Source organism: Columba livia, chromosome 2, assembly GCF_036013475.1.
Source record: "Columba livia isolate bColLiv1 breed racing homer chromosome 2, bColLiv1.pat.W.v2, whole genome shotgun sequence".
Classification (NCBI taxonomy): Eukaryota; Metazoa; Chordata; class Aves; order Columbiformes; family Columbidae; genus Columba; species Columba livia.
Genome location: NC_088603.1, coordinates 53,116,094 through 53,140,393, shown reverse-complemented (window position 1 = coordinate 53,140,393; position 24,300 = coordinate 53,116,094). Strand labels below are relative to the sequence as shown.

Genomic DNA, 24,300 nt, shown 5'->3' with positions numbered 1-24,300 from the left:
GAGTGTTTCCCTTGAAAAGATTTCCTTTGAAATTATTTTGCTTTGTTTCTCCTACTTCAACAGCATTGAGGATTATGTCTGCGCTAGGAAAACTGGAAGTTACAGTATCAAGTCCAGTGTGGCTTCAGAAAATGGAGAGACCCCTGAAACCAGTCAGCACTTATTACCACTACCATAACAAAGAAGCACTTGGGTAGAATTTCCTGAGCTTGCTGTAAGCTATCACCTTCACCACTGTTACCACCAGTGCAGTGTTGAGACCTCCAGCACTTCAGTAACTGGATGTGATGAACCTCAGGAAAAAAAGAACAACAAAAGAAACTATCAAGCACTCATGATACTCACTCCTCTAGCCCCTGGACTTTGGTACCTACACTGCAGTGTAAACTGCTGTGCCCAGTATCTCCATGTTTCTCGTTATCACAGCGAGCTGCTTTATCATGCATTCAGCCTCATTAATGAATAAAGAGACACAGCTTCATTATTCTCCTTGGGTTTTGTTTTGTTGTTTGGGTTTTGTTATATTTAAGGGAGGAATGTCTTATGTAAGACATAAGTGAGGATCTTTTAAACAGACAGAAGGATGTTCTCAACAATAAAGGCTTGAGGAGGTTTTCCTGTTTTGTTTTCTTATTCTTTACAACCATTTATGTAGGAGCAATCTTAATTTCCACAATGTTCATAGGAAACAATTTGCAAAGTTGCAATTCCAAGCAGTTCTGTCACTCAGTGTAATAGTTTTACTTTCACTATCTTTGTTTTTATTCTAGAATAAACAGCAACATTAGATCTTGATGGAAAAGCAGCAACCACAGATACCTGCAGAGTTGACTTCACCACAAAAGAACACAAAAACAGTGACTGCAGCAAGCTGGACAGTGGAGCAGTTCCTAAAACTACAGCTTGTAGGAAAACTGTAACTACAGCCTTCAGTCCAAGAATCCTATCTAATTCTTGCTTACTTTACTGGGTTAATTAGATAACAGGTGACCTGTGCTGTTTTGCTTTCATAATAATCTGAAATAAAGAATGTCATTGCAACTATATGCTCTGTCATCATTGTAAATCCTTTCTTTACTCCACTTGAACAAAAAAGATTTTAAGGTATTTTTCTGCTAGGTCTCCTCTCAAAGTTATTTCAAGCAACTGATGCTTGTGTTTTCTTGCCTTTTTACTATTGTGACCAAGCCTGCACTCAGTTTTCAGGAACTAGGAACAGGGTTGTGAAAGTGTTTTCATATAGGCTCCGGAAGACTGCTTTAAGTCTGCTGAAGGTGCCATCAGAGCAGGGGGACAGTTTGAAATATGAAGCACATCAATCTACCAAAGAATAACATTTTTACACAGCTGTGGCTACAACAGGCCAAACTACCCCTGGGTGTTTTCATGGCTTGCAGGTACAATGACAAACAAGCCATTTATCTGCAAATTTTGTCAGCCAGAACAAAAGCGGGTAAAGAACATACACAGCTGTGTCAAAAAATAAGTTTGCTTTTAATAAAAATGTAGAAGACAAATTAAAAACATGAATTTATTGACAATTTCACTTACCTATTTCTTTCTTAATATCCAAGTGCTTTCTGCTGCCTGGCATCAATCACAGCGTTTGTTGTTTGGTATTGTTTGTATTGCAGCCAAGAGGGCAGGCTGAGTGCTGCACAGAACAGAGATGCTGGCTTTCCTCAGAGACGATGGAACCATACAGAGACAATGTAAATAAATTAAAAGTGCCAGAACGACAAGGTTCTCCAAAACAGTTTAGGAATCCATCTCTGCCAAATAACTTAATGCAGAAAAATTTCATTAAAAAAACCCCAAACAAAATCCATTTCAGCAAGTGAGATGTGTCTATACGCCCCAAGTGCCTGGTGTAGTTAGTGTAGACAAAGCAGTTGTGTGATACTGGAACACAGGGTAAGCAGTCTTGGATTTCCTTTTTTTTTTTTCCAATTTAATTTCAAATATAATTTGGTGTCTTCTACTTACTCATTCGTAAAGTCATAAATAAGGAAAGTCCAAGGTTTAATGCCCCTTTTGTAAAATTAAGCAGAAGCTCTCTTAACACACCAAACCAGAACACTGGTTTATATGTGCAGATCACCAATATCTTGGAAGGCAATACAAAAGCCACCAAATATTACAATCAAGACACATTTTGGTTCCAAGCCAGCAAGCAGTTTTAGGTTTCATCTCATAAAGCAATTCTTACAGGCTGCCAGCATGGCACTTCCATTTGACCAATAAGCCAGAAACACACTGAAGCTAAAATAGCTTTAAAATAAAAGAGTAGAACATCCACATTTCGAGCTTTTTGTGGCACCATGTAACAGGGACACACAAAATAACAATAAAAACCCCTCAAAGTGCATGGTGGCACACAGACTGTATTCCTAAAATATCACTCATATGATTGGTAGAAATTGGTAAGAGAAAGAAAATGTGTTTGGTAACAAACCCTGTGTTGGGTAAAAGCAACTGGTAAATGAAGAAAATCACCACATGAGGGCTCCAGATACATAAACTTTTAAATAGAGTTGCCTTTAGTGTTCACACAAAACTACCAAGCCACGTATCTCTGCAGCAGAACAAACAGAGAAATACAGCAAACAGAGCTCACCCATTTCTAATCCAGGCAATACAAGGGCCACCTGCTTTTCACTGCGATCCCTGGGTCACCTGTCACATAAGATTGCAGGTCACTGCCCTCTCATCTGTGGTTTGGAGAAACCCCTTCAGAAGGTGCCGAAGAGGATATTCAAGATTATTGAACGGGATACAACAAGGAAAATTATGGAAATCCACTTATTTGAGTCACAGCAAGAAGTGGAATGAAGCAGCTCCCTCCCACTTACTCATTCAACCCCCTCATCAGGGTAGAAAGGCTGCAAGCAAATTAAAAGTAATGTAAACAATACAAAGGATTAATTCTTAAAAGGTCATAATTAATTATCATGCATAAGTGCACCATTATCATGCACTTTAAGTATATCCTGTAAGACCGTGAAACAGTTTAATTACTGATAAACAGTAAGCTGTCTGTTGGGGCTCCGGCTTGTAAAGCTCTGAGTTGCAAACAAAAATAATTTCTCGCAGATTGTTTGTTCATAGATTATTCACTAGGAGGCTTCTTGTACCTTCTTTCAAGACTTCTTACACCAAACAGAAACCCAGTTTTGAGACAGGCAGTTTGAGACAGCCTCTCCCACCTCTATTCCCACATCTACTGGAGAAGAAAGACATCACACAGGCAGCCAGAGTAAGAGCTCTCATGGCAGAAAGGCACCTTTCCTTCCAGCCGTTGATAGCACTGTAACATTTCACAAACACATGGTTGTGCTCTGGTAAATCCATCATACCATGATAAAGCACTGTCTCCCTAAGCTCCTGTACAGAGAAGCTTGTGCTGTTAACTACAGAGGTAGACTTGCATTTCTGCAGCACAGCCAACACGTTACTGACATCATTTCATTTGAGTTGGTCCTCCCTTTGCTCCAGAAGAACTTTTAGGAGAATTAATAGACACAGTGAGGGATGTATCCTGCCATAAGGTTTTGTTACACAGTGTCAGACAGGGTGTTTTGTTAGAACAACTCGCTAAGGGAGACCTGTGAAACTGGCAGGTGAAAGACTGGATGCTGAAGCAGCAAAAAACAAAAGCCATTTCCACCCATCTTAACCCCATGAGCTACCTCAGTGACCAGCAGAAATGAGGGGCAGGTGAAGAACAAGCTGCCCTCCACATTGTGAAAAGTTACAGGTAAATATATACAGCATGTGGATAGTGGTGACAACTCCTAACAGGTTACTCCAAATGCAGAGCAAGAACAGAGTAGAGCAAAAAAGCACATTTTTGCTCCTCGAGGTTAAGCGTATTCAGGTGGAAGAGGGATGCAGAGTGGTTCTGCTGGCATGCCAGCATCTTTACACTAGTGTTGGAGTACAGCAGACTGTTGGAAACAGAACAGGTAGACACTACAGCTAAGGGTAGCACTGCAGCTACTTTGAACTGTAGGAAGAAGTTTATCGCAGAGTGGAAAGCAGCAAGGGAATATTCTTCTTCCAACCTATAAGCTGCATAACAACACTATCTTGTTGAACAACAGCCTATAAAATATTTAGTGGGTGTCTCTTTCACTGACCAGATAAAATGTACAGCTCAGGGCCAAGAGGTTCAGTCTGACATGTCAAAATTTTCCACTAGGAACCTGATGCAAATGAACGTCAAACAGCAAATGCTGTCATTGCAGCATACAGAAAAACATTAGAAAGACTTGTAAAACAGCACCTCTCCTGAAAAATTAAACAACACAAAACCCTGTTGATTTCTCTAAAACCAGCAACAATGACACTAGTGAAAAAGCTTCTCTCTGCTATAGAGCGAAGTAGCAATTAACAACATACCCCACAAACCTCTTCCTCCACCATGCCAATGCTCTAGGAGCTCAGGAAGGCTTTGTTTCTGGTAATCCACACGCAACAAAGCCAAATGCAAGTTCTCTGTGAATCCTCTGCAGAGAGCTCACTGGTGTCAAAAATTACATGGGTGCTGTCTGTCTTTAGGAGAATTGTTATCCAAAGCCTCAGGCTGGGTTTTGCACCCAGCAAGACTTTGCGCTTTGGCTAAGGCCAAAGGTAAGCTGATTCGCCTCCTTGGTCTGCTACCTCTGACTGTCCAGTTTGGCCCAAGAGTCACACACGTTAATACCAATAAACTGCAATTTCAACTGATTTTTCTGGTAATTTTAAAGCCATTGCCCAATTCAGTTTAACATGGTGTAACATACACAGGTTCCTTTCAGTAAAAGAAGGAAGGCTTAAGTTGGTTTCTATTAATGGCTACCAGTCATGTCCTCAGGAAACAGCATACACCCAAAAAGGCACAGGTCTCTACACAAGGTACCTTTGAATCAACAAAAAAATCAGTTTTATAGGATAGGTGAAAGAAAGATTTAAGCTCCACAGAAGTCAAGTCTCAAGTCTATCCTAAGGTGCCAAATTTAATCTCTCTGAAGAAGCACAAAGACAAAAATCATAAAGGTACAACAGCAACTGTGCATTAACTGAACTTTTTAATGGATGGATACAATCAATACACTGTAAGCCAGTTAAAATTTTTCACTGAAATCTTATTACCTTAATGAATAAATTAATGATCAGCTCAACAAAAAAAAGCAAGAATTGAGTAGATATTGCCAATCCCTTGGGGAAGCTTCTACTGCCACAGCTGCTGTTTCCACTGATACACCCCCAAAAATGTATCATTATGACTCTTCAGTTTTTCCACATGCCTCCACTGCAGCAGCACCTGCACTATTTCATTGATTAACTCATTTAACGACTTATAGTCCATCATCAGGTGGGCAGCTCTTTGGTAAAGGTGTGGCAAGAGGTTCTTTGCTTTCTGTCAATGCTCGTGGCTGATGGACAAAAACACTGAACTTGACCCCCTGGTTAGCTGCTGCCCTCACAAAACCACTATTTGCTGTCATGGTGATGGCTTTTAAGGTGTCTCCTGTCCCAAAAATGGTAAGAGAACGGCTATTGATTTTAGAACTAGCCACTAGTCCTAAGGCACGGTCAGATGGCTGATCTGGCACCACATTAATTCTTTTAACAAGCAACGCAGCTCGTTCTTTCTCCCCAGGTCCTCCCAGCGTTTCCAAGATGGACTGAAAATCTCTGACAGCAGATTCGCAGGCAAAGAGTTCCTTCCCCTCCATGAACTCCTCCAGCTGAGGCAGGACCCTCTCCCTCCTTTCTTGAGCTGCTTGCTCTGTTAGCACTTTTTCTTTGAAGATGAAGTAGCAGCCACCATAGCTCAGAGCAGAGACATAAGTTATTAAGGTAGTGATGTCCAAGTTAACTCTATTGCACACATTTACTTTAATCTGCGTGGGAAAAGCAATGCTGGCCACTAAATTCTCCCGGTCTACTCTGGTCACCTGCAGGAGTTCGGGGCCTTCTTCATCTGATTCACTGGCATTAAGGTGCTGGTTTTCAGTAGATGGCTCTGCCAGTAAGTTCACAGCAACGATGTCTCCCCGTACAGATATTCCCATCTCGGTGAGTCTCTCTGCCACAGGACTGGACACGCCGTTGTAGAATGCAAAGATTATGTGGGGATTGCTGTACTCCACTGGCTGCTGACGGCTTGCTTGCAGGAAGTCCTCTGCCTGCTCAATAACACTTTTGTCACCATACTGGCCTCTCCCCAGCCAGATGTTATGCAGGGCCTCAGCCTTCCGACCAATGGCCTTCACCCATGTGTGACCTCCATTGGCAACAACATCTACCACCAGCGTCTGTTTGTCTCCAAACCTGTCCTCATAAGCAAAGACGTGGAGGACACTGACAACATCCTCCAGGTTCTCCGCTGACTGAATAATGGCTTGGAGATGGGTAAGGTTCGTACTCTGCAGATGGGATTCTTTAACAGCCACCTTCCCTGCCTCTACCTTGTGTAAGAAGTTTAGCTCAGCCTTCAGTTTGCCACACAGTTTTGCCCCACCTTCTATTCTCCTTTTCTGGGACTTGGAAAGGGCTTCCGCTCTCTTGATCAATTCTTTGGCAACAGCAATTCTTTCACAAAGCAGCGACTGCACAGACATGTTGGAAACATTATTCCTATCAAGTAAAAGCAAGAGAGAAGGTTGTTATGGCATGGTCAAGAATAAAGACAAGCAGAAAGAGGTCTTTGCAACAGTATACACTGGAGTTTTGTAATAGATTTAGTGCAACCACTACCAATATTGTAAAGTATAAGCATCAGGAACCTCAGCACAAGTTCCACTGAAAAGTTCAATTCCTTTCCTTCACCTCTGGGGATCCAGCCTACAGCCCCAAAGATCTCAGTTCTCAGCAAGGGAGAAGAGCGGCATTCAAGTCTCTACACACACCTTACAAGTTGTGGTTTCTGCCTTCCCTCCCCACACCCCCCCACATGTGAGCCCTTTACTGGGCTGGTCACCTAGAGACATCTCAACTCTCACAGCTCATCTGCAAAAGTTGCCATCCAGAGCAAAATTAGAAATCCCGTCAATGCTATAAGCAAATCTTACCTCTCCCTCTCACTACAATTACCATTAAAACATAAAAGCCACCCACCACGCTTAGAGACGTATATAAAAACTAAGAAGTCTGGCTCCCAGTAAATATTTTAACACAGCACAGAAGCAGCCCATTATATTTTAAAATCATGGGTAGCACGGCTCTGTCCTCTCCAGCTTCCAACTTATACTGCACATGAGCCCCTAACAACCCCCAACAAAGTTTCAACACTACACAGCATCAAGACAGACAATTTGCAATTCTAGAGCCAAGAGGATCTGGAGATCTCCATGTTTTCTAGTTCTACTAGAGATTTACTGCACTATATCCAGCAAGTCTATTCCTTCACATTCATATTGCTTTAGCATGTCTTCCTGAGGAAAATCTGTTTGGAATAACTTAGCTGAATGTGGGCTGGCTTCAAAAGTAGGGAAATTAATTCATTTTGACTCCTAAGTATAAACTCATGCTCCTGTAATTCTTACCTAAGCTGCATGTTGAAGCAAGCTGGTACTGAAGGGCAAGACAAACACAGCTTCAGCTGAAAACAAGCCTCAAATTTATTCTTACATGTGAAGCAACAAGTAAATCTACTTGGACACCTCCCATCACTGCCTTTTTATAGGCTTTGAGACCAAGCTTATTTCAAGTTTTCCAGTGAGAGCACGCCCAGAAACCCAGCTGCTCTGTCAGCACAAAAACGGCGAGTAGCAGGCAACCTCACCACCAACCGCAAGGCCTCAGGAGAACTACTCCTTAAAAACGATTTGAGGAAAAACATGAACCCCTTCACCCAGCGCCTGCCGCCACACGGGCCCGCCCGGGCCCGCCCAGCCCCGCCTCAGCGCGCCGCGCATGCGCAGCCGGGCCCGCCAGGGACACCGTCCCCACCCCCGCCATTAGAAGGCGTCCCTCAGGGCCAGCCCCACAGCCCTCCGCTCCTCAGCAGCCACACACCGGCGCCACTCTACCCCTTTCCCTACCCCCCAGGACCCGCGTCTTTCCTCGGCAGGGAGCGGCGGAAAGAGCCGCCTCTACCGCCCGCCGCCACCACCTTAGCGCCGCTTTGGGATCACGTGAGAGCGGCGCCGGGGAGGTCGCGGCGCCATGTTGGGTGAGGGCAGGGTGCCCTCAGCGCTTGCCCTCAAGCCCCTCTCGACGGCGGCGGCCGCGGAGCCCCGGCCGCCACCCCTTCCCCCGTCTTTATCTGCCATACTTTCCCCGGCAGCTCCGCGGCTCAGGTTGTCGCGGTACTTGCGTCCCTGCACCCCAGTCACTCTCGGGGTGCGCCAGGCCCGGGCCCGCCTCACCGCCCCCGGGGCCGCCTCAGCGGGCGCTCCCGGGCCCCGCTCCCCCGCTGCCGCCTTCCCCCACCGCCCGCAGCCCATACTCACAGCCCGGCGGCGGCAGCGTTAGCCCAGGGCAGCAGCAGGAGGCAGCCCGGGCCGGCGTGGCGTGGCTCGGCCCGGCCCAGCACCTCCCCCGGGGCCACCGGGCGGGGACAGCCGCCTCTCCCGCCTCAGCCTCTCCCCCCCGGGCTGGCTCTCATCCGCGGCGCGCCTGAGTTAGAGCCAGGGCGGTCCCCAAATAAATACTTATTTTATGCCGAAAGCCTTTAAAGGAGCAATGACATTGCATTAGGCCAGAAAGGCCAGAGACAAGTCAGCGGTGGACTTGAACCTCGGAGTAGCAGCAACCACCACGGCTCAGTGGATGTTTGGTCCATGAAGTGCAGGTAATAAAAAGGCACCTTGTTAAACTACTTGGTGCCCAATATAAGTGCCCTCTGCTTGCCCTGAGTTGCTGCCTCCTTCCAAGCACTACCCAGGCATGTTCAGAGCAGACGTACCCATATTCTCCAGCCTCCTTCCAGGCTGCTGCGATATTTGTTAGTGGCGTAAGAGAGATTTGCCATCTCTGCACCTGCTACTGGTGATGCAATTAATTGCTGGTTCCTACAGTGAATAGTTCTGCTAGTCTAAATTACTGAGTTTGTGTGGAAAGGTTTTGGTAGCAGGGAGGGCTACAGGGGTGGCTTATGTGAGAAGCTGCTAGAAGCTTCCCCCATGTCTGACAGAGCCAATGCCAGATGGTTCTGAGATGGACCTGCCACTGGCCAAGGCTGAGCCCGTCAGTGAGGCTGTGATAACACAGTTACAAGAGGGGCAGTAGGGAAATGCACAACACTAGCGGCAGTCAGAAGAGAGGAGTGTCAACGTGTGTGAGAAACAACCCTGCGGACACGAAGGTCAGTGAAAAAGGAGGGGGAGAAGGTGCTTCAGGTGCCAGAGCAGAGGTTCCCCGGCAGCCCACAGGGAGGCTGGCTGTCCCCATGCAGTCCATGGTGGAGCAGAGATCCACCTGCGGCCTGTGGAAGACCCCCTGCTGGAATATGTGGATGCCCAAAGGAGGCTGTCACCTTGTGGGAAGCCCACACTGGAGGAAGCTCCTGGCAGAACCTGTGCACCCTGAGGAAGGGACCCAAGCTGGAGCAGTTCATGAAGAACAGCAGCCCATGGGAAGAAAGACTCATGCTGGGGAAGTTAATGGTGAACTGTCTCTCAGGGGAAGGACCCCATGCTGGAAAAGGGAAAGAGAGTAAGGAGTCCTCCCCTGAGGAGGAAGGAGCAGCAGAGACGAGTGATGAACTGACCACAGCCCCCATTCCCTGTCCCCCTGCATCACACAGCAGGAGAAAGCAGAAAAATCAGGAGTAAAGTTAATCCTGGAAGGAAGGGAAGGGTGAAGGAAAGGTGTTTAAGATTTTGTTTTGTTTCTCATTATCCTGATTTAAGTGGTAATAAATTTAATTTCTGTTTTGCCTGTGGCAGCAGTTGGTGAGTAATCTCTCCCTGTGCTTATCTCAACCCATGAGCCTTTCACTCTATATTTTCTCTCCCCTGTTCAGGTGAGGAGGGGAGTGACAGAGCAGCTTTGGTGGGCACCTGGTGTCCACTCAGGTTCAACTCACCTCAATTTCACAAGGTGCTACAAAGCCAAGTGAGTTGTCAAGCCCAAGTGAGTTGTAAAGGTCTTACTATGCCTATATCCTCTATCACATTGAAAGCTACTTCAAGTAATAGCCTCACAGCATGTAGAAGGACCCCACTTTCCTAGGTACTGATCCTACCAGTTAAATAAAGCCCAAGGAAATTCTGTGTTCTTGTTGGTGTCACAATATCCCGGGTTCCTTACAGCAGATCATCTTCCAGGACATGTAAACCAAAGAACATTACCTACTTCAAGTGACCAGCATCTCTTCTTTCAGGTGACTGTATTAGGAACAGGATAAATGAAGAAAAATCATACTTCATGGTCAGCTTAATTAATCAAGCTTGTAATTTGTCATGTCTCACAAATGAACAGTGTTTGTCCACTTTATTCCCCCTTGACCTCACTTTATGCAGTGAGTTGTTTTAAAAATATAAGCAAAGCTAATTAGCTAAAAAAACGTGGTTGCACTTTTTGAAAATGACCACAACCACCATATAATTTGCTACTCCATTGCACTAGTATTTCTTACTCCTGAAGTGATTTGAGAAATACATCCCCAAATTCAAGTTACTTTTTCTTCAATTCCAGGGATTTAGAATGGAAAGAGATGCAAATTAGCTCCCTGTAGTTGAAAGGTTCCCTTTAAATACTAGATAAGTTTAGATACTATTCTAGGCATGCAGTCATTTGAGTATGGCAATGATTTGCTTCAGTGTAGGAGTAAGCAGTTCAAAAAACAGAACAAAACCCACACTCCAGATCACACCACCTTCCCCATTAGAACAGCATAATATCAAGGTCTATCTGCCTACCCCTAAGGAAATTATCTAATATCTAATTCTGCAAATAAAGCCTGAGTTCAATTATGCATATTCTTTCAAAATTACACCAAGTCCCATGGCATTTGATTTTCTGTACGGCTTAGGTATATCAGGGAGCTTTAGGACTCAGTTCTTAACGGTGTAAAACCCATCTAACTACCAACTTGGTGGCTCAAAGTGACTAACTGACAATAAACCATTAGGCTATGGCATAGACCTACCCTTCTCGTTTCACACAAGGCATAGAGCAATTAAATATCACCACAGAAACCATGACACATCCTTCACAGAGTCAGCCTGAGGAAAGCATTCTGACAGGGAAGTTGCAACTGATTGTCATTTTGAAGCTTTTTCATCATAAAAGACCATATACCAATATATGGTGCTTTGACAGCCTAGTGACAGCATTCTCATCCTAAGGCACACTTCTCTTTATTCTCAAAAGGTGCCACCATTTAATAATAATCAAACCACACATCACTTTACTAATTCAAACAGTTTATATTCATAAAAGCACTGACTTGGTACAAGAGGCCATTCAGAACATCTGACAAATGCACTAACTTCATGTTGCCACCCATTTACAATGTTGGCCTGTAACAACATGAAGTAAAACCAGCACCACTTCTGAAGTACACACCATGTGGTAGTGGTTGTCTGTCTTCCTAACAGGGCAGGGGGAAGAGGGCAAAACCCTCTTGACATTTATGCCAATTATCAGGTATCTGAAGGACAGCACAATAGTTTCTGTACAATGTGCAGAACAGTTACTACATTTATTAAACCAAAAAAAAGAGGAAGGATACTGTTTTTTTCACCTCCCTTCACCACCTGTAAAACTAATACTACAGATAGAAGTTGTTCAATTACTAAAACCAAACAAACAAATAAAACCAAACCACATCCCCCAAATCTTGAAACATTTGTCTGTTTGCCCCATTGTTATAATCTGGGGAGTGAGATAGCATAATTTATTTGAAACTTGCTTTGGTTTCAACTACCCTTCATAGGGTGCTCTTTGCTAATCAACTGTTTGTAATAGAGGAGTCAATTAAGCTATTGCAATTCATGCTGACCATTTTCTGAAGTGCCTACCTGCATTCTTTCATAAAGAAAACTCCTTTGAATATTTATATACCATTAAGAAACCTGGATATGTATAAATATTCTAAATTGAAGATATAGCAGTATAAAGTCAAAGTCTCCAGTTTCAGTCCCTAGTTTTCATTTTCTCTAGAAGAAGAAGAATCAGAGTATGGATTGGTTTTCAGAGTCAAATACTCAGTGATCTGGAATAAGTCTTACTGAACTGTTTGGACACAGCTTTTATTTCTGACATTAAGAAATAAAACTTCATTTATGGCATGCTTCCGAAATTCTTATTTACCTAAAGATAACATAAAACATCAGAAGACAGACATTGGAAAGAACAGAACAATTAGCTGGCACACTACTTTCTGCAGACTAACTCATACTTTATATTTTCTTCATTAGTTATAACTGGCTGACATGTGATCTGTCAGGCTGCTCCCATACTTGCTTAGCCCCATCTACAAGCACAGTGATCCACCTATCGCTCCCAGTTCATTATCAACGTTTTAACAGTCAGACTGCTTTAAAAAAATAAAATCTGCCAACAGTAACTTAAATGGCTCCAGACCAGATTATTTCTGCTGAAAAAAGAACATACACTTATTCTGTTTCTTTTGCAGTAAATGTTGTGTTTCTCTGTAACCTGAACGACTCTACACATGTAACAAATATGTCAATACATACACTCACAGTAATATTCAAACATCTAGTTCTGCACCTGTAAAAGTTGTGAGGCATAAATTAAGTGCTCTTTTCATTACTGCACCTTTAGAGTTACCTTGCAAGTTGGAAAATACATTTGTGCAATGCAAGGAATAAAGTAAGCACATATTCTCATTTTGCTTTGTAAATCCTATTGATTTTTACTGAAGGTGGTAAAGGCCTTTAGTTTTCAGTAAGATATTACTTCCATTATTTCTAACAATATTTCAGGGTTGAAAAAGTGCAATTTCTAGGGCCCTAAAAATAACCCAAGTAATAGAAAACAAGTTCTTGAGACACAAAGAGCAAGAGGGTCAGAACTGAGATGCTCAAGTTCGCACCCGAAATGGAAGACTGTTCTTTTTCTTTGTGGAAGTACATGATCTTTTACACCACATAAAACCATTTTTGGAAGTTACTTAAAATTTAAACAACATTCAAGAGTGAAAAAAATTATCCCATTCACTCAAAATTCAAGTTATCCAAAAGAAGGTCTAATGTGAGTTCATCACGGCTGATACGTATGTGGAAAACTGTTTCCTCAACAGTATAGATACTGAAATCTCAGCTTTATGCAGATACACAAGCTATGATTAAAAAGACACACACACACACCTTCCCCCAAAACAGTGGCCTTCAAATTTTATTCTTTAGCCTTTTTCAAGCTGTCATTGTAACTTTACATTTTGTACAGTATTTTGCGTACAAAGATTTCATGTACCACGGGAAAGAATCATCTGTAATAAGATTCCATGTATTACAATATTAGGACCGTTGCATGATATTTAAAAAATCTCTCAGACAAACCATGTAGAAATAAGTATGCAAAAACTGCAAACAAAAACATTGAAGTAGCCAAAATTAAAAAGACCTTTGTGTGTACCACACAGTCTTGCTCACTTTCTACTAGGCTATTGCAGCCAAGTAGTCCTTAACCTCAGTCGGAGTGAGCCTCCTAAAACCAGCCTCATTACAGATGCCAACTTCAATGTTGTCTTCTGTCATCTGCCCTTCAAAGCTCTCCTATTAAAGAAAGCACAGTTTGATTCATCGTATCAATGATGTCAAAACAGTAAGAAACTCATTTGTTAAACATTTTGCTAACCTTTAGTGTTAAGATAGCTGTGTGAATGGCATCTTCAAGCTCCAAATCTTCATTGTATCTGTAAACAGAAGTTCATGTATTTCAGTATGGGACAAAGACCTTTCCAAATCCTAATAATCCTAGAGTCTCTAAAATCCCAAACACTACTAAAATCTTCCTATTTCTCACGCAAATATTATTTGTAAGCACTGTGATATTAACAGTCGAAGTTATTATTTGTAACAAAAAAAAAGTATTTCACTACTTTTCCTATTGACACAGTACAGAACAAGATTTCTGCAAATACACTGAATATAAATCTTTATTGCACTGAAATAATTCTCCATAAACACAAAATCTGGAGTTTAAATAAAGCAAATTTCCTGTACATATACAAATAAGTAAACTGGAAGCATCATATTTTAAGTATTTTAAAACTTTGTTCTGCTCGTCTAAAAGCATGCATTTTTCATCTGGCTGTTTTACATGGAACCGGAACAAACAGATTATCCTTTAAGAAAGGTATCGAATACATTACCTTTTCTCAAGGAATGTTTTCCCATTGACATAGTTTTTTCCCATTGCTGTTGCTTTCCATGCAAAGTAAGCTCCCTGTAAAAGCAACAATCTATTGAAATATTTTGTGCAACTTAGTCAAACATTAAATATTAAATTACTTAGTAAAAACTACACAAGCAATTATGAATATACTGAATGTCCTGAGAATATAGGAAGCTATTTTGGATCACATTCAGACTAACTTGATATGGAAACATACGATGTGGAAATATACAAAACATCCGTATGGGGCCTCACCTCTCACTACTTTGAAAGATGAATTTAGTAAGTCATTAGCATAGTCTTGATTTGGGATTCCCTAAACAGAAATAGTATGTCTGCCCTTGAAAATGAATACAGTGAGATCTTGCCTAAGGATTACTCCATGTATTCTTCTTTTTACAGATCATGTAATGTAAGCAACTTGTTGCAAACCAGCCATCTGATTTATCTTAGCTACTAAAAGGATATTTAGCCATCACTTCTGTTCTTTCCTCTGGCATGAAGACCATCAGCAGTTCCACACTTCAATCAAGCTGCCTTACACAAGGCATCTGCACTTTTTACCTTTGAGCATCAGGTAGTTTTATAATTCAAATTTCTGAAGCTTATCAGTGATCACTACAGTGACCACACTTTTTGTTTGAAGTACAGTGTTATAACTCACACATGCATCAAATGGCAGTTTTTCAGAGGTGCAGTGCAAACACGGCAAACAAACTCACTTAAATTAACCACTGTCATTAAATACTAAAGCACATGCATTACCTGTCAAAATGCAAGAGATTTGGGCCTAACTCCCATCCAGTTTAGGAAACAATTATTTCAGCAGGATAAGCAGTCAACTTTTTTTTTTCATGGTACCTGTTGCAGAATGCCACTCTTGCTGGCACAACAAACAAGGTGGGAAGGCATGAAAACGGATGGAGATCTCCCTCAAAAACAGCTGCCATCCCTCAAGCAGTTTAGGAGCAGGTAAGCACAGAATGATCCAGGCTTGCTGCAAACACCTACTGAAATGGACTCATTCTGACTTCTGAAGTTACCTTAAGGGATCTTTTGTTCTAGCTCTGCATTCTTCTTCTCACCATTGAAAGTATTTCATGAGCACACAAACTTTTGGATGTTTTAGAAAAGCAGCAGAATTCACAAACGTAAGATACTTACAGATGGATCTGACTGAAACAAATAGGGCCGCCCTTCATTCCAGCCACATATTAGCAGTGATACACCAAATGGACGAACACCACTACAGAAGGAAAAAAAAAAAAAGAAGAAAAATCACAGTTGATATGTGAAATTTATTCAGTGGAAACCAAAGGCAACTAAATTATTCTGTGTGTGTTAACCTTCCCCGAAGTGCTTCCCACCAGCCCAGAGCTGTGATCAGGATCGACTAGGCAACCAACAATACAAAACCAAAAGTATGCTGCCTTGTCTGACATATTTGTTTGCAATATCTGAAGACCTGATCTCACCCACTGACAGTCAGTGGTCTTACCGCTGACCCTTTTCTGTGGGCATTCTCCATTAAAAAACTAATAGCCTTTCTGACACAAAAAAATTCTATCACCAGGTAGTTGTTATTCCTTACATTTAAACAACAATCTTTCTCAAAACTCAGAAAACCACATACCCAGATTGCGTGTATTCCTGCATCACAGAAGCAATTCTCTGTACTAGCTGAGCTGTTGGAATGGGCTCGTGATAAACCAAGAAATACTGCTGGGCCAGCTTCCGAGCTCTGTGCACAAGTACTCTAAAACAAACAGAAAAACACAAACAAAAAAAACAGATCACCACACCAAAATCAGTATGTCAAAGAAATTTCAACTAGTTGTTACGACTGAAAGCTCATAATAAATACTATGATAAGGAATTATACACCTGGCATACACCAGTTTAAGAAAACACAGACTGTCCTGAGTTATTCGTACCAAGTAACCTCTGAAACACTTAAACTGAATCTACGATTGAATTACAGTGCTGTTCATTCCCTACTAATTATTTAGATAGAATGTTATTTGACAAGGTATTGAATATATTAAAAAAAACTTAAAGCGAACTTCATATACAGTCTAACACAATATAATATTTTCTACACTTAGAAAAACAGCCAACTGCTATCTGTTTGTTTCCTACATTTCTTGTATTAAAATGCATCTAAATGGCGACCAAACAAAAATCTTTTCATACCTGTAATCTGGACCCATACCACTGTACACTAAACCTATATGTTTGGTAATTGGTTCTACTTTATGGACACTCCTTTCATCATAAAGAATGGACTTCTGCTTCTTCTCAGTTGCCAACACCACTCCATTTGCAGCTGGAAAGAACAATTTTTTTAAAAATATATATTAAATTAAAATTATGGAGAGCAGTCAAAACACAGAACAAGTTTATCGGACTGCAAAGAATTTTGCTCCTCCCTCTTTTAAAAAACCTTCAAGTTTACAATCACATTAAACAGATATATTTTCATTAATCCATCCAGCACATTGTTTCTCATTTTAAATAATCCCATTCTAAAGATAACTAAGAACATATTAATGATCGAGCAGTTAAAGTAACTTCATGTGTAATTTCTATATAAATGGACACACAGCTGAAGTTATTTACTTAAGGGACAGGAACACTCAAAAATGAAGATGTCTATTTCTACCATCTGAGTATCTCCAAAATCACCCAAGCAGTTTTCTTTTCCTAGCATGAAGCTCTATGCTCCCTTCCTTCTTTATAAAAATTATGGAGTTGTAGAAAAAAAAAAAAGGAAATACAACACTAAATATGTAAAAATCCACTGAAAGAAAAACAAAATATGTAGTGGAAGGCAAGACAATGAAAGACCCATTACACAGTCCAAACTACTTTAGGTATCTTAAATAATACTTAGAATCCTGAATCAGGGAAATCACTAACGTAGTTATGTTCTGAACATACCTTTAATTCCAACCGATGGAGCTCCTGCAGCCACTGCAGCCAAAGCATATTCAATCTGAACAAGTTTTCCAGAAGGACTGAAAAGGAAAATGCAAAATAAGCCTAACGTAATTCTGATGTGCTTGAATCTCTCCCACAGCAATCCGACAATAACTTGTTTTTTTAATCCTCTTTACACCTAGCATCAGCATATTCTAATCAGAATTTTAAAAAACCTCACCAGTCTGCAGATTCACAGCAGCTGCTAAAAGAACTGGGCCAGTTCAGCACAAAACTTGCTGCTGCACAACGCTACGGGGACACTCACACAGTACCTGCCTACAGCCCTGGCAAAAGCTAATGCATTTTGGACAGCGAACAGTGACTGGGATGCAGGTTGAAGGGGAACAAGTCCACTCTCCAACTTCACACCATTTAAAACAAGTTTTCCACTCAGTGGGAAAACTCTTCTGAGCATGTCATGACTTTCGACTGAAATGGCATTATACGCATGGTTTTCAAAAGTTTTCTAGGCAGTGATGTTCAGTGTTGAAAGGTACGAGCCAAACGCTGCTGCTCTTTTTGAGTGACAAGCACACCTCACGCCAACGGCACCAGATAGAAGCAGCTCCCATTCCACACCCAGGTATTCCTGCATTTTGTTCTAATGATCCACGTCGCTCACAGAATCATCAGAACAGAGCAGCTGGTGTCAAGCTGGCACAGTAACTCATCCATAATGGGGTGTGGGTGGAGGGATCCACCCTCGGTCCCCAGGGAAGGGGACAGCGCAGAGACGGTCACTCACTGGACAAATGATTTTGCAAATGGGATCTGTTCTCTGGGCTGTATTTCAGACACAGCTGTTCTAATAGATAGAGAACAGAAAAGTATGTAACTCAGCGCTCAGAGGAGTTAGAAAACACAAAGCAAGCAATAATCACTTAGTGTAGTTATTTCTACATGGAGTAAATATAGGTGACAAAGTAATAATTGCAGTTCCTCCGTTACAAAATACCAACAAACCAGAACAATATTTTTCTGTACCAGCAATTAAAACATGCAGAACATTAGCAAAATACGTTAAAAGCAAAAACTAAACTAAATAATTCTCAGTATAAGGAAAAGGTGAATGAGAGAAAGTGTAGAGTAGTTGTATTCTCTTCCACGTGAGCATAAAATCAAATGGCTTCAAGTTTCAGAGCAAGTAGTGATTCTGTACAGTACAAAAAGTTTCTAACCTCATTAGGAAACCACTTCCAAGAGCTAATAAAGAGTTCAACCTAGCTGAGTAAGGCAGGTATGTTTGGCTGCATCCATCCAATATGATGATTCTCTTCCTAGTTATAGATTGAGAACTGCTTCATTTGCTTAACTACAACAAGCCTTTAGTAGCCTACTTGGCAATAACACAGCATCACTCTCCTCCAACATTAAGCAGCCACTTTACCAAAAGCAGTAGAGAGATTCTTACAGTTTTTCTGTTTGCACATATATAATATAATTAAGAATACCTAAATAGCTTCATTAAAACAAACAAACAAAAAAAATCCATTTTCTGTGGATTAATCTTAAGGATAGGTATTAGAGCACCACTTTAATGGCTGTCACTCCAATAGCACATTCATTCTGTGCATGCAACCATCCTGCACCTCTGCTGCGCACAACACGAAGTGCTAGGAAAGCATGGCCTGCAAAGTGCAGCATAAAGGGAAACACACCACACAGAACTCATTCAAAAGCTTCTTCTCATTCCCACATCTGCAAAGCTCGTTCTCAAACATCCTCTCAAAATACCATAGTTCAACGATCATCACGCATTTCCAGTTATATCAGCGTTACAAAATCACTACTCAGCCTAAAGTGTGTGTGGATCCTAAGTCTCCTAAGCTGTTCCCGCAAGCGCTCGCTGTAAGGCGCTACCCGTGACAAGACAGACCCCAGGGCGGCCCCAGAGTGACCTGACCCATGGCACCGAGAGAGCACAGAGGGGGCGACTGCCCCGGGGCTCACGGCAGCTCTCTGCTCCCGAAGGCGAAGCCACCTGACCCCCGTCGCTTCCCCCACGGCCACCACTTCTGCCCGGGCCCGGCCACCGCCGCCCCGCAGCATCGCAGGCCCGGACCCGCCGGCGACGCGATGACTCTGCAAAGTCCCCACTCCGTCCTGCCCCGCCGCCGCAAGGCCGCTCCGCCTAGGCTGTGCGCCGTCCCACCCTTGCCCCCCCAGCCTGTCCGCCGAAAACCCAGGCCCGCAGGCCTCTGCCCCCCGAGCACCTGAACGTGGTGAGGGAGAAGCTGTAGCCGCGCTCCGCCATCTTGGAATAAGCCGCTCCGTTCCCAAATAGCTACCTCTGCGCAGGCGTAGCCGCCCCCGCCGCTTCCTCCACGAGGGCACAGCTAGCACGCTGATTGGCCAGGAGGTAGAGCAGACCGGAGCCTGCGAGGGACATGACTGGCGAAGATGCACGCTGCGAGGCATGCTGGGAGTTGAAGTCCTTGAGTGTGCCTCTCACCACCCCACCCTCCTGGTAGCGCCAGGAATGCTGGGACATGAAGTCCAGGTTTCCATCCCGGTTATGCAGTGACCCCCTCAGAGCACTCGGTTTCCCAGCAGGCTCGGCGGCAGGTGCGCATGCCCAGTGCGCCCCCGGGCCAGCGACCGCCCTACCATCCCCCGTAGGCCTTGGCGGGGCGGTGAGGGGTGATGGCGGCTCTGGTGATGGTTTTCTCTCCGCTGCCGCGGCTCCGCGGGCTCCTCCAGCGCTGCTGGGGGCGGCTGGAGCGCGGCCTCTTGCCGGGTTTCTCCGGGGGCCAGAGCCCGCCCTGGGGTAGGTACCGGCCTCCTCCCCTCTGGGCTGAAGGAGAGGGCGGCACCGGGGCTGCGGGGCCCTTTGTACCGTGGAACGGCGGCGGGAGGGGCTGATAAGGGAGCGGGGCGAGGGGCGCCGCCGGCCGCTCCTGCCTCCTCGCTTTGAGGGTGTCAGTAGCAACTGTGTCGTATTTCACAGAATCTTGGGGATTGGAAGGGATCTCGAAAGATCATCCAGTCCAATCCCCCTGCCGGAGCAGGAACACCCAGATGAGGTTACACAGGAAGGTGTCCAGGTGGGTTTTGAATGTCTCCGGAGAAGGAGACTCCACAACCTCCCTGGGCAGCCTGTTCCAGTGCTCTGTCACCCTCACTGAGAAGAAGTTTCTTCTCATATTTAAGTGGAACCTTTTGTGTTCCAGTTTGTACCCATTGCTCCTTGTCTTATCGCTGGTTGTAACCGAGAAGAGCCTGGCTCCATCCTTGTGACAGTCACTCTTTATATATTTATAAACATTAATAAGGTCACCCCTCAGTCTCCTCTTCTCCAAGCTAAAGAGACCCAGCTCCCTCAGCCTTTCCTCATAAGGGAGATGCTCCACTCCCTTAATCATCTTTGTTGCCCTACGCTGGACTCTCTCCAGCAGTTCCCTGTCCTTCTTGAACTGAGGGGCCCAGAACTGGACACAATATTCCAGATGAGACAATATTCCAGATGCGGAATTATTATTATTTTTTTTTTATTCAGGACCAGCACTAGCAGTCCAAGCTCCAGCTTTTCTGCCAGAGTCAGCAAGCGATGCTAGAGAAAGTAACGAGGCGCCTAGCCTCTTGGACAGCATCTTGTGGATGGCGGCGCCAAAGAAGAGGCGCACCATTGAAGTGAACCGCTGCAGGCGAAGAAATCCCAACAAGCTTATAAAAGTCAAGGTAATCACCAAAGTTCTATGGGCTTGCCACCGCATTCGCTGCAGTAATTTTGCTAGCGGCAAGCACGCGTGCTTGAGTAAGATTTATGCAAATTGCTTTTCATCTCACTTGTTTTAGGGCAGGATTGTCAAACTCATTTTCAGTGGGGGCCACATCAGCCTCTCAGTTGCCTTCAAAGGGCCAAATGTAATTTTAGGACTGTACAAATGTAGTAGTTACATTTACAGAGTCCTAAAGTTACATTTAGCTTTTTGAAGGCAACAGCGAGGCTGATGTGGCCCCCACTGAAAATGAGTTTGACATCACTGTTTTAGAGAGTCATTCTAGTGGTCAATACTGACTCCAAAAGCTTTCTGGAACTTGTTTATAAACTTAAAACACATTGCAATCTTCAAAATGCTTTGTGACAGGTACATTCATCCTGCGTGACTGTAGTCAGTGGTTAATAAAAAGTGACAGTTCAAGTGCAAAACAACAAAACAAGAGTTTTAGCTGAAGAGCTAGTATAAATGGAAAAGCTTTATACTTTCTGTGCATCTCATTGAGTTGATAGGTCTTCAGTCTTCTAACCATCAACAGGCATAATGATTTAGGTATTGACTTCATAGGCTGGTTTTAGTAGAAGGCATTTGATGTAGCAGTACATCGTAGGATACATAGATCAATAAGTTTTGAAGAGGCAGTTGAATTTGTATGACATTTTGTTTAACCTTTTTAGTAATTTGTTATTGTTCTCTGTTTCTTTTGTTGTTATTGTTCAAATTAGAAAATTTACTGGTTTTCACTGTTTTTCAGAGGAACATAGATGTTTGCCCTGAGTGTGGAAACCTGAAACAGAAACATGTCCTTTGTGGCTATTGTTATGCAAAGGTCAAAGCAGAAACTCGACTGATACGTCTGGAAATACGTAAAAAGGAGGGAGGACCATTTAATACTCCTACTGTAGAGACTGTCGTCCTTTATGATGGAGAAAAGCCCACAGAAAATGACAAGGGCAAGCGAATCATTGAAAGAGCCAGGAAACGTCCATCTTGGTTTGTTCAAAATTGATGCTATAGAACTAATGCTCACAAAACCAGTTACCACAGCAAGAAAGATCATGTTTTTCAGGAATGTTTTGCTTGTTTTGTTCACTCAACGTTGATATGGAAAACCTGTGAACTTTTGGGAATTCTGTAATCGTGTGTCATACCATGCGGTGTTGCAGTCAGGTGCTTTATCTGTAGCGTGCAGTGGGAAATGCTGCTCAGTGATACATCGTAGCAGTCAAGAATTAGAGAGAAATCAGGATCTATCTTGGGTTTGGACATCTGTGTACAGTACACTGAATAACTTTTATGTTAATGTGCTATGCTGGTTTTGTAAATAACTTTTTTTTTTTTAAACAAAGGGAAAGCATTCACATGTTAAATAAAGCATGTTAAGTTTCCTAGGAAAATCTGCTTTCTGGTTTTTGCTGCTTCTCTTTTGGAAGACAAACGAAGAAACAATGCCATTTTTGAAACCAATGTTGATTAGATACAGAGGATATTTACAAGGAAAGACACAGTCACCTGGTTATTTCCATGGCTCTTAACAGAATCTGCCTGGATCTCTCCACAGTGCTGCTGTATGAGATACTCAGTGATATTCCTGGTTTTGAGTGGTTGCCATGAAGTATTTACAGTTTTTCTGTACTGGGCGGAGGGTTGAGTGCTTTTTGCTGTTGTCAGTATACAAAATAATTTTCTGCCTTAAAGTGATATGGAAAGACTTTCCCCAGAGGATATGGAAAGACTTTCCTCCCTGACCCCCCCTCCCAAGTGCACCGTGATTTCTTGAGTGAAATAACAAATTTGAATGTAATGACTGGAAATCTGTAAATTTGATGGGGAACAAAAGCTGATTCTTTGCAGCCGTTGCTGGTAGGGAGTCTGGATGCTCAGTGTCTGCTTGGAAAAACACAAAGAGCAACATACAATGTCTGCAGAGAGGGGGCAGCTCAGCCCTCTGCTGTGCATTGTTGCTCTTCAGTGGCGCAGTTACAGCACCTCACTGTGGATTTGCACTTGGGTTTTACCTGCACTGTAGCACCTTTGCATTTGAAATCAAGCGTTTTCAATTTTAGGTTGGGATTTCAATATAGACAGCAAACAGTACTGTTTGCTATTAGGGCTCAGCCAGTCTAACAGCTTTTTGCTGCCAAAAATGCAAGTCTAACCCTGTGTTTCCTTGGCGCTTGAGTGTATCTGCTCCTGCGCTGTCCTGGTTTGGGGAGCTGTGCTGACAGAGAACTGTTCCCTGGCTTTCCACAGCTTGGTTTTTAGTGGGTACCTCCCTGTAGCTTGGCTTGTGTCAGGGTTGCACAAGTGGCAACGTGGGCAGTAGGACATGTGGAAGTGGAGGACACAGGACCATGCTTTCCAGAATAGCTTTTGTTTGTTTGTGGCTGAGCCAGTCACGCCTGTGAAAGGAGTGGGCTCGTGTGCTGTAACGTTTCACTGCTGCTTTCCTCACCCTGGGTTCCATCTTCTGAAACATGACTGGCAGGAAGAGATGTTAGTAGAGATGTAGCATTTCGTAGTCTAAGGGAATAACGAAAGCTGCTAAGTGTAAATTGGTGTAATTTAGTTGACAGTACCCAACCAAAAACATAGGTTCTTTTTTATTTGTCCAAACAGGATTTATTCCAGTCCTATGTGTTTTTCAGTTACTCAGAGCTGTAGCCAACAAAAAGTGGCAAGCAGGAGGCAGAGTGGAAGGTTTACTTTTGCCAGCGCTGCATGGGGTGAGACTGACATAGTGGAGATGAGATTAGCCAAGCAATAAGACAGATACATTGTCTTGAGGGAAAGGTGTGTATCTATTTTAGGGAGACGTGTTTTTTTGTTCCTTTGTCCACATGTAGGTCCAGTTACACCTTACTGTCTTAGTTGCTTTTTATATATTTATATTTTTGACAAAGGTTCTGTAGAGAAATAAGTGAAATTAGTCTAGGATCTTGAGAGTCATGGCTTAATTTCTCAGAAAAAATAGAGTTATTATTTAAAAAAAAATCTCTAAACATGAAAGAGGACTTGGTTTCTGCTAATGGAGTAATAATTATAATTTGCAGTATATTGCGTTAGTTTATTGCATTATGGTATCAGTGAAGCAATGAAGATGCTTTACAAATAGAGTTCCTATGAAACATGAGTGAAGTTAGCCTGTGGCAACACCAGACATTTTAAAGTCCTTGCAAGGTCACGGTTAGGTAACGTATCATTTCACGGCCATACTGCTTATGTTAGTACTGCATTTATGCAATCCAGACAAGAGGAGATGCTTGGCAATGTTTCGTAGTGGTTTCTGAGTAATGTG

At 43.0% G+C, this 24,300-nt stretch overlaps 3 protein-coding genes across 4 annotated transcripts; 1 reads left to right on the top strand and 2 right to left on the bottom strand.

The window, feature by feature from the left end:
• Positions 1 to 5,050: 5,050 nt before the first annotated feature.
• C2H7orf25 (chromosome 2 C7orf25 homolog) lies at positions 5,051 to 8,579 on the bottom strand. Of its 2 annotated transcripts, none has more exons than XM_065051980.1 (2): positions 8,442 to 8,579; positions 5,051 to 6,624 (listed from the first exon to the last, which is right to left on the bottom strand). In XM_065051980.1, the coding sequence occupies exon 2, from the start codon at positions 6,606 to 6,608 to the stop codon at positions 5,340 to 5,342; it is 1,269 nt and encodes a 422-aa protein (XP_064908052.1). In that variant the 5' UTR covers positions 6,609 to 6,624; positions 8,442 to 8,579; the 3' UTR covers positions 5,051 to 5,339. The 2 variants fall into 2 exon arrangements, with proteins under 2 accessions (XP_064908052.1, XP_005502928.2); XM_005502871.3 differs by lacking the exon at positions 8,442 to 8,579 and adding an exon at positions 7,533 to 7,895.
• Positions 8,580 to 13,272: 4,693 nt separating this feature from the next.
• On the bottom strand, positions 13,273 to 19,699 carry PSMA2 (proteasome 20S subunit alpha 2). Its single transcript, XM_005502870.3, has 8 exons — positions 19,497 to 19,699; positions 17,242 to 17,318; positions 16,495 to 16,627; positions 15,935 to 16,057; positions 15,466 to 15,547; positions 14,279 to 14,352; positions 13,762 to 13,819; positions 13,273 to 13,679 (listed from the first exon to the last, which is right to left on the bottom strand). The coding sequence occupies exons 1-8, from the start codon at positions 19,535 to 19,537 to the stop codon at positions 13,563 to 13,565; spliced, it is 705 nt and encodes a 234-aa protein (XP_005502927.1). The 5' UTR covers positions 19,538 to 19,699; the 3' UTR covers positions 13,273 to 13,562.
• A 153-nt stretch (positions 19,700 to 19,852) lies between these two features.
• Positions 19,853 to 22,399, top strand: MRPL32 (mitochondrial ribosomal protein L32). Its single transcript, XM_065051982.1, has 3 exons — positions 19,853 to 20,050; positions 20,780 to 20,961; positions 21,757 to 22,399. Exons 1-3 carry the CDS (start codon positions 19,927 to 19,929, stop codon positions 22,009 to 22,011), a joined length of 561 nt encoding a protein of 186 aa, XP_064908054.1. The 5' UTR covers positions 19,853 to 19,926; the 3' UTR covers positions 22,012 to 22,399.
• The last annotated feature ends 1,901 nt before the right edge of the window (positions 22,400 to 24,300 follow it).

Bases quoted from the DNA above. Each gene is read 5' to 3' on its own strand.
- PSMA2 (XM_005502870.3), bottom strand. From the start codon at position 19,537: ATGGCGGAGCGCGGCTACAGCTTCTCCCTCACCACGTTCAG. The intron at 15,548-15,934 runs GTATGTGGTTTT...TTCCTTCTGTAG, and splicing joins CAGGAATACACGCAATCTGG to TGGTGTTCGTCCATTTGGTG. The intron at 13,680-13,761 runs GTTAGCAAAATG...TTTCTTTAATAG, and splicing joins CAGCTATCTTAACACTAAAG to GAGAGCTTTGAAGGGCAGAT.
- MRPL32 (XM_065051982.1), top strand. From the start codon at position 19,927: ATGGCGGCTCTGGTGATGGTTTTCTCTCCGCTGCCGCGGCTCCGCGGG. The intron at 20,051-20,779 runs GTAGGTACCGGC...TTTTTTATTCAG, and splicing joins GGGCCAGAGCCCGCCCTGGG to GACCAGCACTAGCAGTCCAA. The intron at 20,962-21,756 runs GTAATCACCAAA...ACTGTTTTTCAG, and splicing joins ACAAGCTTATAAAAGTCAAG to AGGAACATAGATGTTTGCCC.